The sequence below is a fragment of the Petaurus breviceps genome, unplaced genomic scaffold, assembly GCF_028583685.1.
Source record: "Petaurus breviceps papuanus isolate PSGF00001 unplaced genomic scaffold, PetGlider_PUasm1.0 470, whole genome shotgun sequence".
In the NCBI taxonomy this organism is placed as follows: domain Eukaryota; kingdom Metazoa; phylum Chordata; class Mammalia; order Diprotodontia; family Petauridae; genus Petaurus; species Petaurus breviceps.
In genome coordinates this window covers 2,811,129-2,823,120 of record NW_027186350.1, presented here as the reverse complement: position 1 = coordinate 2,823,120, position 11,992 = coordinate 2,811,129, and the positions used below count along the sequence as shown (strand labels likewise).

The 11,992-nt window shown below is 39.4% G+C and overlaps 1 protein-coding gene across 1 annotated transcript in view; it reads left to right on the top strand.

Moving 5' to 3' along the window:
* Positions 1-11,527, top strand: part of STYK1 (serine/threonine/tyrosine kinase 1) — a 34,236-nt gene extending 22,709 nt beyond the window's left edge. Inside the window, exons 7-10 of the mRNA XM_069101489.1 lie at positions 3,490-3,698; positions 4,655-4,695; positions 6,948-7,044; positions 10,229-11,527. Coding sequence (XP_068957590.1) covers positions 3,490-3,698; positions 4,655-4,695; positions 6,948-7,044; positions 10,229-10,433 — 552 coding nt within the window. The 3' untranslated portion in view covers positions 10,434-11,527. The remainder of the gene's footprint in view (positions 1-3,489; positions 3,699-4,654; positions 4,696-6,947; positions 7,045-10,228) is intronic.
* Positions 11,528-11,992: the final 465 nt, after the last annotated feature.

The window sequence follows — 11,992 nt, the reverse complement described above, 5'->3', positions numbered from 1 at the left end:
GCCTGTCCACACCATAGAAAATTATAGATGGATTGCCCACAAAGCTACATATCAGCATAGACAATAGGCATTTTTCATTCACTTAGCTTTTCCTGGGCAGATTGCTAGACCCATCTTTTTTAAAAAATCTTTTTGGAGGGGAGAAGGCAAGGCAATTGGTGTTAAGTGACTTGCCCAAGGTCACATGACTAGTAAGTGTTAAGTGTCTGGAGTCAGATTTGAGCTCAGGTCCTCCTGACTCCAGGGTTGGTGCTCTATTCACTGCGCCATCTAGCTGCCCCCTATACTTTGCATTCTTTAGGGCCAAACAAAAAATATTCAATAAATCCCTATTTCACAGTGGCCCCTTGAAACACATCATTTAGTGTAGTGATACCCTACTGGTGATATCTCTTTATATGATTACATAAGTTGATCGTCGAAGAGAAGGAGTGAACACTTTGTACTCACGATTGTACTTGAAGCCTTTCCAGCTTTAGAAATTCTGTCAGAGTTGCATTGTATTGGTTTGACCTTCCTAGTCATTATGAATATGACTTTTGGGGAGAATTTCATATTACTAAGTTAAAATATCTAGAAACCTTGCCCCTCCATCTTGAATTCCTTTTTCTGAAATTTCCCAAACCTCCACCTTCTTCCTTTCAAAAATTCTGCTCATTTCCTTGGTTTTCTGGTCCACCCATCCAGTTATAAACCTGAATGAATATCTATTCATCTACCACAATGTGCTGAAAATATTTATCTCCCCATGAGTGAGATTGCAAGCTCCTTGAGGGCAGGGGATGTTTTACTTATTTATTTGTGTTTTCAGTGCATCACACAGCACTTGGTACATGATAGTCATGTAATAAGTCTGTAATGATTGACTGATTGGTTTTTGTGATCTGAGATCTAATAATCCAAGTATGAAAAATGAACAGCATGCATGTTTTATTTAAATATTTTTACTCATATTTTTGGTACATCTTCATATGTTCCTTGGCTTATCTGCCATACTCACTCATGCCCTTTGATTTCATTTATCTGGAGTTAGAGAGGCCACATGACATAGTCCCAGGGTCCAGGAGGACCTGAATTCTTCTGCCACTGATACATGTTGGCTATGATCTTGGTTAAGTAACTAAATTTCTCCATACCCTAACCAATTTTCTAGGACTGCTAGTTAGAATTGAGTTGCTGACCTGTATTGTTAGAGAGTTTTCTTACCAGGGAGCTCCCTATGCTGATAAAATTATAGGCCTGACTACAGAATAATCTGGAAACAGATGGAGGCAGAATGACAAGCTGGGGAGGGGGTCAGGATGATTAAGACAAGTTTTTGGGCAGCCCATCCTCCTCCAATTCTCCCCCACTGACCTCCAAACTAGGTCCTATACACTGCTTATCACCTAGACCCAAACACAAGCATCAAAAAAAAAAAAAGATCGCTGACTAATGGGCTAATTAAATGTACAAATGTCCTTTGCATGTACTTTATGGTCATTGTGATTATTTTGGGTTTTTTATATGATTCCCATCACTATCCCAATTCGTTTCCTGTAAACATTTCATCAGTTTCCTGTGTTCCATTCATTGTCCTCTTTCCTTTGTGTATATCTATCTGAAAGTCTATATTGCTGTATCTCTTTATTTCTGCTCATGTTACTTACTACATTTTTCACTTGGTCTTTATCTGTTTCTAGTTTTTAGTGTTTCTGTCCTTCCATGTATCTTTTAAAAAAATTTCATCTCTGTCTTTCCTTCTGTCACCATGCTTGGGCCAACTTGTTATGGAACATCCATGATGAATTGCTTTTTTTCTTTTCTACTTTACTCTCTTTAGGATGTGATGACGATGGATGGCCTCCTCTATGACCTCACAGAGAAGCAAGTCTATCATATTGGACGGCAGGTTCTCATGGCTTTGGTGAGACTTGGCAGACATACTCAGGGGTTTTGGAAGGGAGGGGAGAGCTATAATTAGAATGAGATGATCAAAGGCACTGCACCAAATTTAGAACGTTCTAATCATTTGTAATTTTTTTGTAGAAGCAACAGAACCTTTTCAAGTAGTCAACAAGACTACTTAGTGAAAACAAGCCACCCCCATTGGGTACAAGGAGGCTATTTCCACATTTGGACCTGTTCCTTCTACCTTCAACCGAGAGTGTACTTCTTTAAGCTTTTTCCATTATAGTTTGTGGCGTTTGCTATCGGTGCAAAAATTCCTAGTTATGGATCGGATTCCCATGCGCTCAGCCCTACATTTAACTACACGGCTTTCACCCTGTGTGCTCTGGAAAGAAAGAGGATAAGAAGGAGAAAAGGATATATTGTCCACTGAAAATAAACAATACATACTCTATATAACAAAGAAAGATATAGTCTTATAAACTTTTATTTCAGAGACTAGTCCAGTTATGGTTCTTCAGAGGCAACAGCAGGGGTTTAGAAAGTTCTCTCAGTCCTAAAGAAAACATGGTATAGGGGAGGTGGTCCTACTAAAGGCTAAGGTGTTTCCTTGGTATTTATGAATGGGGGAGGGACAAATCAGGTAGTAAGATGAGAGAGGATATTTAGAGAAGGTCTGAGTGGATGAAAGACCATAGGAGCTGATGGAAGTATATATCCTTCCTTCCTTCCTTCCTTCCTTCCTTCCTTCTCTCTCTCTCTCTCTCCCCCTCTCTCTCTCTCTTTTTTTGGAGGTAAGTGTTAAGTGTCTAGAATAAGATTTGGAGAAGAAATATATACTCTCACCTGAATTATTCAAGTAATCCTGGTTTCTTTAGCCTAAATTATCAAGATAATTGTATTCACTCTGATTGATTACTCCCTATGGACAGTCTCAAACTTCTTCTAATTTTCCTTTAAATTTCTTAGAAGTACCCACAAGTCTAAGGTTAGAGGTAGAAGGGACGTTACAGATGACACAGTTTGACCTCATTTGACAGATGAACTCCAGGCAGCTATCTGAGACAGACCTGGAGTCTGGGAAAACTTCTGACAGGAAAAGAGAGGGAGTGAATGCTGAGAACCCTAAAGGGAAATAGACACATCTTATTAACCATGACATTTTATTGGCAAGGTTGTTTTCCTATCTCCTCTCCAACATTTATCATTTTCCTTTCTTGTCATAGCCAAAGATTGCTGTTCTTACAGCATTTTTTTTTTAAGTTCAATGTTCCTAATTGCCATATAGTTTCTTAATCTCCTGTCCTTTAGTCATCTCATGCCAGGAGAGGATCAGGGATGAATCAATATCTAGTATATGGTTTCTGACTGCATTTCAAAACAAATTATAAATGCCTTTTGGGATTATTCATGGCATTTTGTCATACACACTATATTTTCCTTCCCGTTAGTGTAGATAATTGGGCCATACATTTATTATTAGTGAGATCTAATTGGAGTCAAATGACCCAGACTGACTCGGGTGTTGCTTTTTTTCCTCTGTTATCCAAGTCAATGGTCTCCAAAGCCCTGATCTCCTCTCTATTTTTATCCCAATAGGAATTTCTCCAGGAGAAGCGTCTATTCCATGGAGACATAGCAGCCAGGAATGTCCTGATCCAGGGTGACCTCACTGCCAAGCTCTGTGGGCTGGGTCTGGCATATGAAGTCCATGCTCGAGGTGCCATCTCCTCCAAACGGATGGTACCCCTAAAGTGGCAAGCGCCTGAGAGGCTCCTGCTGAAGCCTGCAGGAATCAGAGGAGATGTGTATGGTTTGTTTCTGCTCAGTAGCCCTTTGCCTGCTGCACTAAGCTCAATGGGAAACTTCCAAAGACCATACATGGGGCTTTAGTCTATAAAACAATAATCAAGTAACATTTAATTAGTGGTGAGAATCAAACCTAAAGAAATCTGAGAAGGTGAAAAGTTTGCCTTTAGCCTCTCCTCTTTCCTTGTTCCTTCCCCCATCTTCCAGTGCCTGGTTTCCTTTCAGACACCCAGCACTCTAGCTCATATCTCTTCAGAGGAGAAAACAATCTGATAAAGTCATTAACATTACATTAAGGTGTTCAGGGCTAAAGTGTGTGTTGTTCTGCCCACCATCTTCCACTGAGGGAATTTAGAGCACTGGCAAGATCAGGTAATATTTAACTGCTAGAAATGAATCACTAATTGTAAAATGTCCAGCATCAGTGGGAGTAGTAGCCCTTTAATCTCACCAAAAATACTGGTTCCACTTGTCTGTAAAGCTGATTCTGCTCTCATTTTTTCTGGGCTGGGCCAGTTGAATCTGACAAAGCAGGAAAGAGAAGCAACTAAATTGGGGGGGGGGGAGGGTAGGAGTAGAAGGGAGATAAGTGGTATGGCCTCTGGAAGAGTGTGGGAGTGGGGAGAGAAGGCAAGGGAGAATGGGGAAGGAATACTGAAGAATAAATCACAGTGGGAAATCGCTGCCCTTTTCTGTGTTTAGAACTAAGTGGACAAACTCAGAATCCATTGGTGAGAGATACAGCTGAGACAGCGACTAAACTGCAGGAGCTTGAAATTGAATGGAAGAGACAAGTCAGCCCTTCCCCCAAAAGGCTATAGAGCTCTGGCACTGCTTACCCCTAATCCTCTTTATTTTTAATATTCTCTTCTTATTGGTGTCTACTGATTGTGTGGCATCTCTTCAAGATAAAAAAAAATGGAGACTGAGCAGGCTTATTTTGTTTGATTTACAGATGGTCCTTTGGAATCTTGCTGTATGAGATGGTGACTTTAGGTAAGGATGATCCCTAGAAAAAGGGAGGTAGGGATAAAACAAGAACTTTCAGTCAAAACAGTGGGGTAGGAATTAAAACTTAATTTCTAGGGAAAGGCAGCTTTGGTTATTAAATGGCTGATTCTATTGAAGTTTGCTGGTTTTTCCTTTCGGGAGGATTATACATATTATAGTATAAATCACTGGTGTCAAACTCAAATAGAACCAAGAGTCACTAAACCCTACATAGAAATGCCTGTCTGGGGCATATTGACTTAGAAAGCTACCTGTTTACATTATCCATATTCTATTCTATTTTTTAATTTATCCTGTTAAATATTTCCGAATTACATTTTAATCTGGTTCAATTTCACTGGAAGTGTTGCTGGCAGCAATGTTGTTCTTGGGCTGAGTATTTGACACATCTGTTATAATTGAGATCAGCTATCACACTGATAGTAAATTCTTCAATTTGAAAAGGCTACAAGCCAAGACTAAAGTAGAGGGAGTGTTGTTGCATGATTTTTTGTTTGTAAATGCTTATGTACTCAGTGCAGTCTCTGAAGCTGAGCTGCAAAAAAAATATGGATTGAGTCTCTGTTGCTTGTGCTAATTTTGATCTAACAATTAACACCAAGAAAACATAGCCCACCACCACACCATCCATATGCAGAGTCATTGATTAGAGCAAATGGAGAAGTTTTGAATACCGTGCATAAGTTCACTTACCTTGGTAGTGTACTTTCTAGGGATGTACGTGTTGACAAAGAGGTTGACACATGCATTGCCAGAGCTAACTCGGTGTTTGTGAGGTTCCAAAGGCAAGTGGGGGAGAGAAGAGGTATTAGACTGACTACCAAACTGAAGGTCTACAGAGCCATTGTGCTGACCTCATCGTTGTACGCCTGTGAAACCTAGACAGTCTACCAGTGCCATGCCAGGAAACTGAATGGCTTCCATTTGAATTGTCTTAGGAAGATTCTGAAGATCACCTGACAGTACAAGATATCAGACACTGAGGTCCTTTCTTGAACGAAACTGCCAAACATTCAAACTATTGCAGAGAGTGCAGCTCCAATGGGCTGGCCACGTTGTTTGAATGCCAAATGTATGCTTGCCAAAAAGACTATTTTATGGAGGACTCACATGGGGCAAGTGCTTACATGGTGGTCAGAAAAAGCGATACAAAGACATTCTCAAGGTCTCTCTTAAGAATTTTGGAATTGATTGTGTGACATGGGAGACACTGGCATAGGACCATCCAGCATGGTGTACCCACATGAGAGAAGGTGCTGTGCTCTACGAGCAAAGCAGAATTGAAGCGGCTCAAAGAAATGAGGAATGCCCAGATTTAGAGAATCCACCCCAAATGTTCACGTGGACTATTTGTGCCCAATCTGTGGTAGTGCATGCTGAGCTCATGTTGGTCTGATCGGCCACAGTTGGACACAGTGTAACGTGACTCTAACCCCGTGATGTCATTTTGGTCCTCTTTGAGAATGAAGGACAATAACCAGCCAACCAACCAACCCACAGTTGATTGAACAGCCCAAACTGCTTCACATCCTTCCACCCCCATCTCAAGATGTGTCTTCAGACCAGAGGCCTCTATAAGATAAAGGGATCAAATCTCAGGCATTCTTAACTCTTTTTTTTTCTATTGGGAACTCCTTTGGCAATCTTGGTAAAGACTATGGAATAATGCATGTAAATGCATAGAATAAAATACATAAGATTACAAATGAATTAAATTATATTGAAATATAGTTGGATAGATATTAAAAATAAATTCACAGACTCCAGGTTAAGAATTGTAAACTAGGTAAACCATCTCTAAAGTTTTTCCTCATTCTACCACTGTATGGGCTAATCTTGACTAGAGATAATGGTTATGGCTGAATATGGGCTTCAGCCTAGGTGATTCATTTGACTGAGGGTCTATGGCATCTCTTCCTTTTCTGGTCTTGGTTCTGATTTTCCCTGGCACAATTGCTTGGTATGGACCCTTTAGGTTCCTAGTGTCCTCAAACACTTTTCCCATCTTTTGTTTGTAATACTTTCCCTTGGCCATCAGGTGGCAAACAAATTCTCTTTTAAAAATTCTTACACTTTCACTGCTGTTTCCCACCCCCAACCCACTTTGGAAATTAACCCAGTTAGATGGAGTAAGGTGGATGAAGAAGATTATTACCATTGGAGAGTCCTTATGAGACAGGAATCAGGATTTTTCCTGGAGGGTTACCCACTGCTATTGCTTTTCCCTCCCTTTGTAGGGGCTCCACCATATCCAGAGGTCCCTCCTACCAGCATTCTACAGTATCTCCAGAGGAGAAAAATCATGAAAAGACCCTCCAGTTGCCCATCTACCATGTAAGCAATTCCTTTGCGACATGCTTCTCCTCCTTCTCTCTCCTCCTCCCTGCCCCCCTCATTAACTACATCTCCCTCAAAGAGTACAGAGTACAGACATGCATAGTCTCAGACTAGACCTTTGAAGGAGTATAAATAGTATCCTATATACAGTGCAGTAATGGGTAAGGTAAGCTCTTATCATTGTATTCATGTGAGAAATGAGAAAGTAATTATGAAAGTAACATAATTGATAACAGTAAGTAGCATTTCAATTATTTATCATGATTCTGTTGCTGTAAAGGAGTGTTAGAGAAGTTTAGGGTAATGAGAGAAGGATTCGTGATGTCAAACTTTGAATTAGGTCTTGACAGAAGAGATGGATATGGAATGGTGAAACAGAAGGGGAGGACATATGAGGTGTTAGAAATGGCACAATGTATAAAATTGATATAATTTTGCTTGCCATCTCAATGGGTCGTGGAGGGGCTTGAGGAAAGGAGATAATTGGAAATTCAAAATTTTTTTTTAAAATAAATGTTAAAAATAGAGCATTTTTGTAAAAAGAAAAATGTTGAATTAAATCATTAATATTTTTGAGCTATGCCATTAAGTTGAACTCAAAGACATTAAGGTCCCCTCAAAATCTCTTTTTCCAAGAACTCATGACCAGATTAAAGAAACATACAAGAGATCCTTGTTTTTGAAGAATAATTGGCGCTAGAAAAAGGTCATTTAATGTGAATCGGTTTAAAATGGGGATGAATATTTCATAGCAAATAGTAAAAAAAAGAAAGACTTCATGGGGATTTTATTTTGAAAAATGAAACGAAAATTATGTAAATAAGTCTGTTTTCTATTTAACAAAATTACAAAATAGTTTCAACTATATGCTAATGTTTAGAAGGAAAGAAAAAGAAGTTTTTTGTTATTTTTCCAACAAAATTGTATGATGAAAAAAAATCATAATGTAGACAGTGACTGTTATGGAAAAACAAAAGAAATGGCATGAAGAAAGTTATGGAGATATGAATTAACAAGTTTATTTAAGTAAAGTCAATCAGATTCACTTGATTGGAGGGATGGGGCCAAAATAAGTAACATATGATAGAAAAATAAATACTTCGTATGTATGTGTGTGTTTAAGGTTGACAAAGCAATTTCCTTATAACTACTCTATAAATAGGTAGTATATTCCCTATCTTACAAATGAGGAGACAGAGGTTCCAAGAGGAGAATGGACTTGGTTTCCTGACAAGTTACATCAAGTGGTAGGTCTACTCAGCTTTGCCTTCTTCAGTGTGAAGGGCAGTATCTTTCGTAATCTATGCTCTGCCAAATTTAAAAGTCAGTGGAAGTGGCCCTGTTTTTCAAGAAGTTGCCAGTTATGAGTCAAAAGAATTTTGCTCTGTTCAGTGACCAAAAGTTACTCCCTCTATCCTGTCAACATGACTCACTGTGGACTACAGTTTTGAATTAAGGGAGTCCTGTCCTACTAATAAGCAGATAACTACCTCCTTAATTTGGTCAATCTAAAATTCTGTAGACCACTTCCCTCCCACCCCACCCCCCCAGACCTACTGTGCTGGTAGGAACTGGTAGGAGTTCCACCTTTGAAGCTCCCTGCCTTTCCCCAATTTCAAGTAGCTAAAGGATAACCTGGTGTCCAGTAATAATTTGCCACATTATCGAGGGTAATCGAGCAGGCAGATTCCTCGTGAAGGAAACCTAAACTTCTTAATTATCATATTTTGCCACATAATCATTGCCACCGCATAATTGCCCCACCCTGCTTTTTTTTTTCAGTCTAAAAATTGCTTTGTAACCTTTAATCACATCATCGCCACATGGTATAATTCTGTTCATCATGCAGCTTCAAAGGTAAATAGAGCAGCAACGTATTCACAAGTGACACATGGATATACATTTCTCTATCTATCCAGCTGTGAGCCTAGAATTATTCTCAGCACATGCACATTGTCAATATTGAATCTTAACATATATTTATGAATATTCTATGCATCCTAATCTTGCACCAAAGAGTTTAGGAATACATGATTTTTAAGAAATACTAGCACAATTGAGAAGAAAAGCTTCAAAAATGGTCACACCCTACTTTTTGCAAAAAAATTTGGCACAGGATCTGCAACAGTTATGTGGTGAAATATGGTGAAGCTTTCTGGAAACTTGGACATTTCTTAAGATTTCAAACTAGAACTTTACAAATCCTCTATCTAAGAAGGAAAGGCAGATTGGGGGAGGGGGTAGTCAGAAGCAAATGCTTTTGAAAAGGGACAGGGTCAAAGGAGAAAATAGAATAAGTGGGGGGGCAGGATAGGATGGAGGGAAATATAGTTAGTCTTTCACAATATGACTACTATGGAAATGTTTCGCATAACTACACATGTATAACCTATATTGAATTGCTTGTCTTCTCAATGAAGGTGGGTGAGGAGGGAAGAAGAAAGAGAATCTGGAACTCAAAGTTTTAAAAACAAATGTTAAAAATTGTTTCTACATGCAACCAGAAAATAAGATATACAGGCAGTGGTGTATAGAAATCCATCTTGCCCTACAAGAAATTAGGGGGAAAGAGGGCAAAGGAGAGATGAAGAGATTAGAAGAGAGGGAAGACTGGGAGAAGGGGCAATTGATATGCTTGCCATCTTGGGGTGGAGGGTACAGGAGAGATGGGGAGAAAATTTGGAACTCAAAATCTTGTGGAAATGATTGTTGCAAACTAAAATAAATAAAAATTTAAAGAAAAAAGGAAATCCTCTATCTAATTCCCTCATTTTAGAGATGATGGGAAGTGACTTGCCTAAGATTTCCAAAGTATTAAGTAGCAGAGCTAGTTTCTAATTTTCCCACTACTTTGGTTTTCAAAATTTGCTTCTAATTTTCCCATTACTCTAACCCAGAAGTAACTGACAATTGTCAAGGCAATGTAGATCTCCCTAGTCTTGTCCTCTGTGGTATTCCTATTGAGGAAATGACAAAAAGAAAACCAAAAGACAGGGAGAGGTGGAAATTGTTCACTGGTCATGTATGGTAAAAGCAAAGCCATTGGGGAGGAGATGAAAACAGAGAGGAATGATATTTTCAGCATTGTAAAAAGGAAATGATTCAGGGAGAGGGAAAGCAGCCTGCTGATGGGCATTGCTACCAAAGAACTGAGTTTTTCATCTGCTTCCCCTTCTTCCAGGTATAGCATCATGAAATCCTGCTGGAAGTGGAATGAGGACAACCGACCCTCCCCAGCACAATTACGCCTTCGCCTAGAGGCTGCCAGCCATGGTGCAGATGATAAAGCCGTGCTGCAGGTGCCTGAGCTGGTGGTGCCTGAGCTGTATGCCTCTGTAGCAGGCATCAGAGTAGAAAGTATTTCCTCCAACTATACTATCCTCTGAAGCACTAATGAACTGAAAAGACACAAGCGATATGTTCAGGGCACTGATGTTTCTTAGGAATTGTACTGAACATTTGGATATTATAGGGGAAGACAAATAGGGGAAAGGGCGTGAATCACAGGATCATAGCTTTTAAGAACTAGAAGGGACCTCAAAGGCCAGGTAGTCCGCTCCCCTCATTTTACAGTTGAGGGAACTGAGCCTAGGAAAGTTAAGTCACTTGCCCAACGCCAAACAGGTAGTGAGTGCTGGGGGCAGGATTTGAATCCGGGCCAGAATCAGTGATCTTACCACTATTTATGCTATCTCCCAGACTTCAGATCTAGAGATTCCTCTGAATATATTCTCTGGACATAGCTGGGTATGAATTCCTAAATCACCACTTGGGAGCTGGAGTTGGGTTTTTGGATGATCTGTAAGACCCAGGTTGAAATTAATGGATAATAATCCAGAGGTGATTTTTACAAATTCACAATGCTTCTAGAGTCAGGGGAAATAGTTTGTCTCCCTTTAGTTGTGGCTTCCAGACAAGTGCCCTTCTAGAACATTTTCTATTTAAATTCTGATTGTGAGGCCATGGAGATGAGAATCAAGTGAGAGATACAGAGAAGGAGGAAATTACAGGAAACATTTGCCCTGAGTAAGAATTTACTAAGCAATCCTCCTTCCAAGAGAATTAGGACTAATAATGTGAAAACTTGTTTCTTAATGTGAGGCTACAGGAAGAACCAAAAAAAAAAAAAAAAAGATTCTCACTTGTCCAGTTGGGTGAGAAGGAAGAAGAAATGGTCCTTTTATTTCTTATCAGTCCTCTTGACAATGGTAGTGGTTGGAAGTTGGAAAAGGCACTTTTCTCTTGAGAGTGTCTATTTCCCACTGTTTACCACTGTGGGTTCTCAAGGCCGTTAGAAAGTCTTGAACTTTATTTCACAATTAAAACAGGGATAAGTGGAGGCCCAAGAGGAGGACTTGTGTTGTTCAGAGGCACAAAGACACTCACAAAGAAAATAAAATGGGAACAATGGCAATTTCAAATACTGAAGAGACCATTGATTTATTATAAAACTTTTCATTAAATTAATTTTTTTAATATTTATTAAAGTACTGTGATCTTTTTGATATCTTTCTTGACACATTTAGTGCATACCAGTTATATTAACTTTGCTTAATATAAAAGTAGTACTGCAATTTTTAAAAGTAACCAATGTATATCATCTAGATATAGGGGTCAGGAATCTGCAGCCATGAGGACACATGTGGTCCCCAAGTGTGGCCCTTTGAGTAAATCCAAACAAATTGTTCTGTGAAGTTTGGATTCAGTTAAAGGGCCACACTTCAGAGCCTAGAGAATCACATGTGGTTTCGAGGTCACAGGTTCCCCACCCCTGCTGAATGAAAATTATGTATTTTGAAGTAAAACTGTTTATTTCCCTAGTAAGCAACTTGTTCTCCTGATCTACCTAAAGTTACTCAAGACCCAGCGATGAACTTCACCCCCAAAGGGCCCCTAGTTCTGTATTCCCACAGACCAGGTTCAGCTTGACTTTAAAGGACACAGA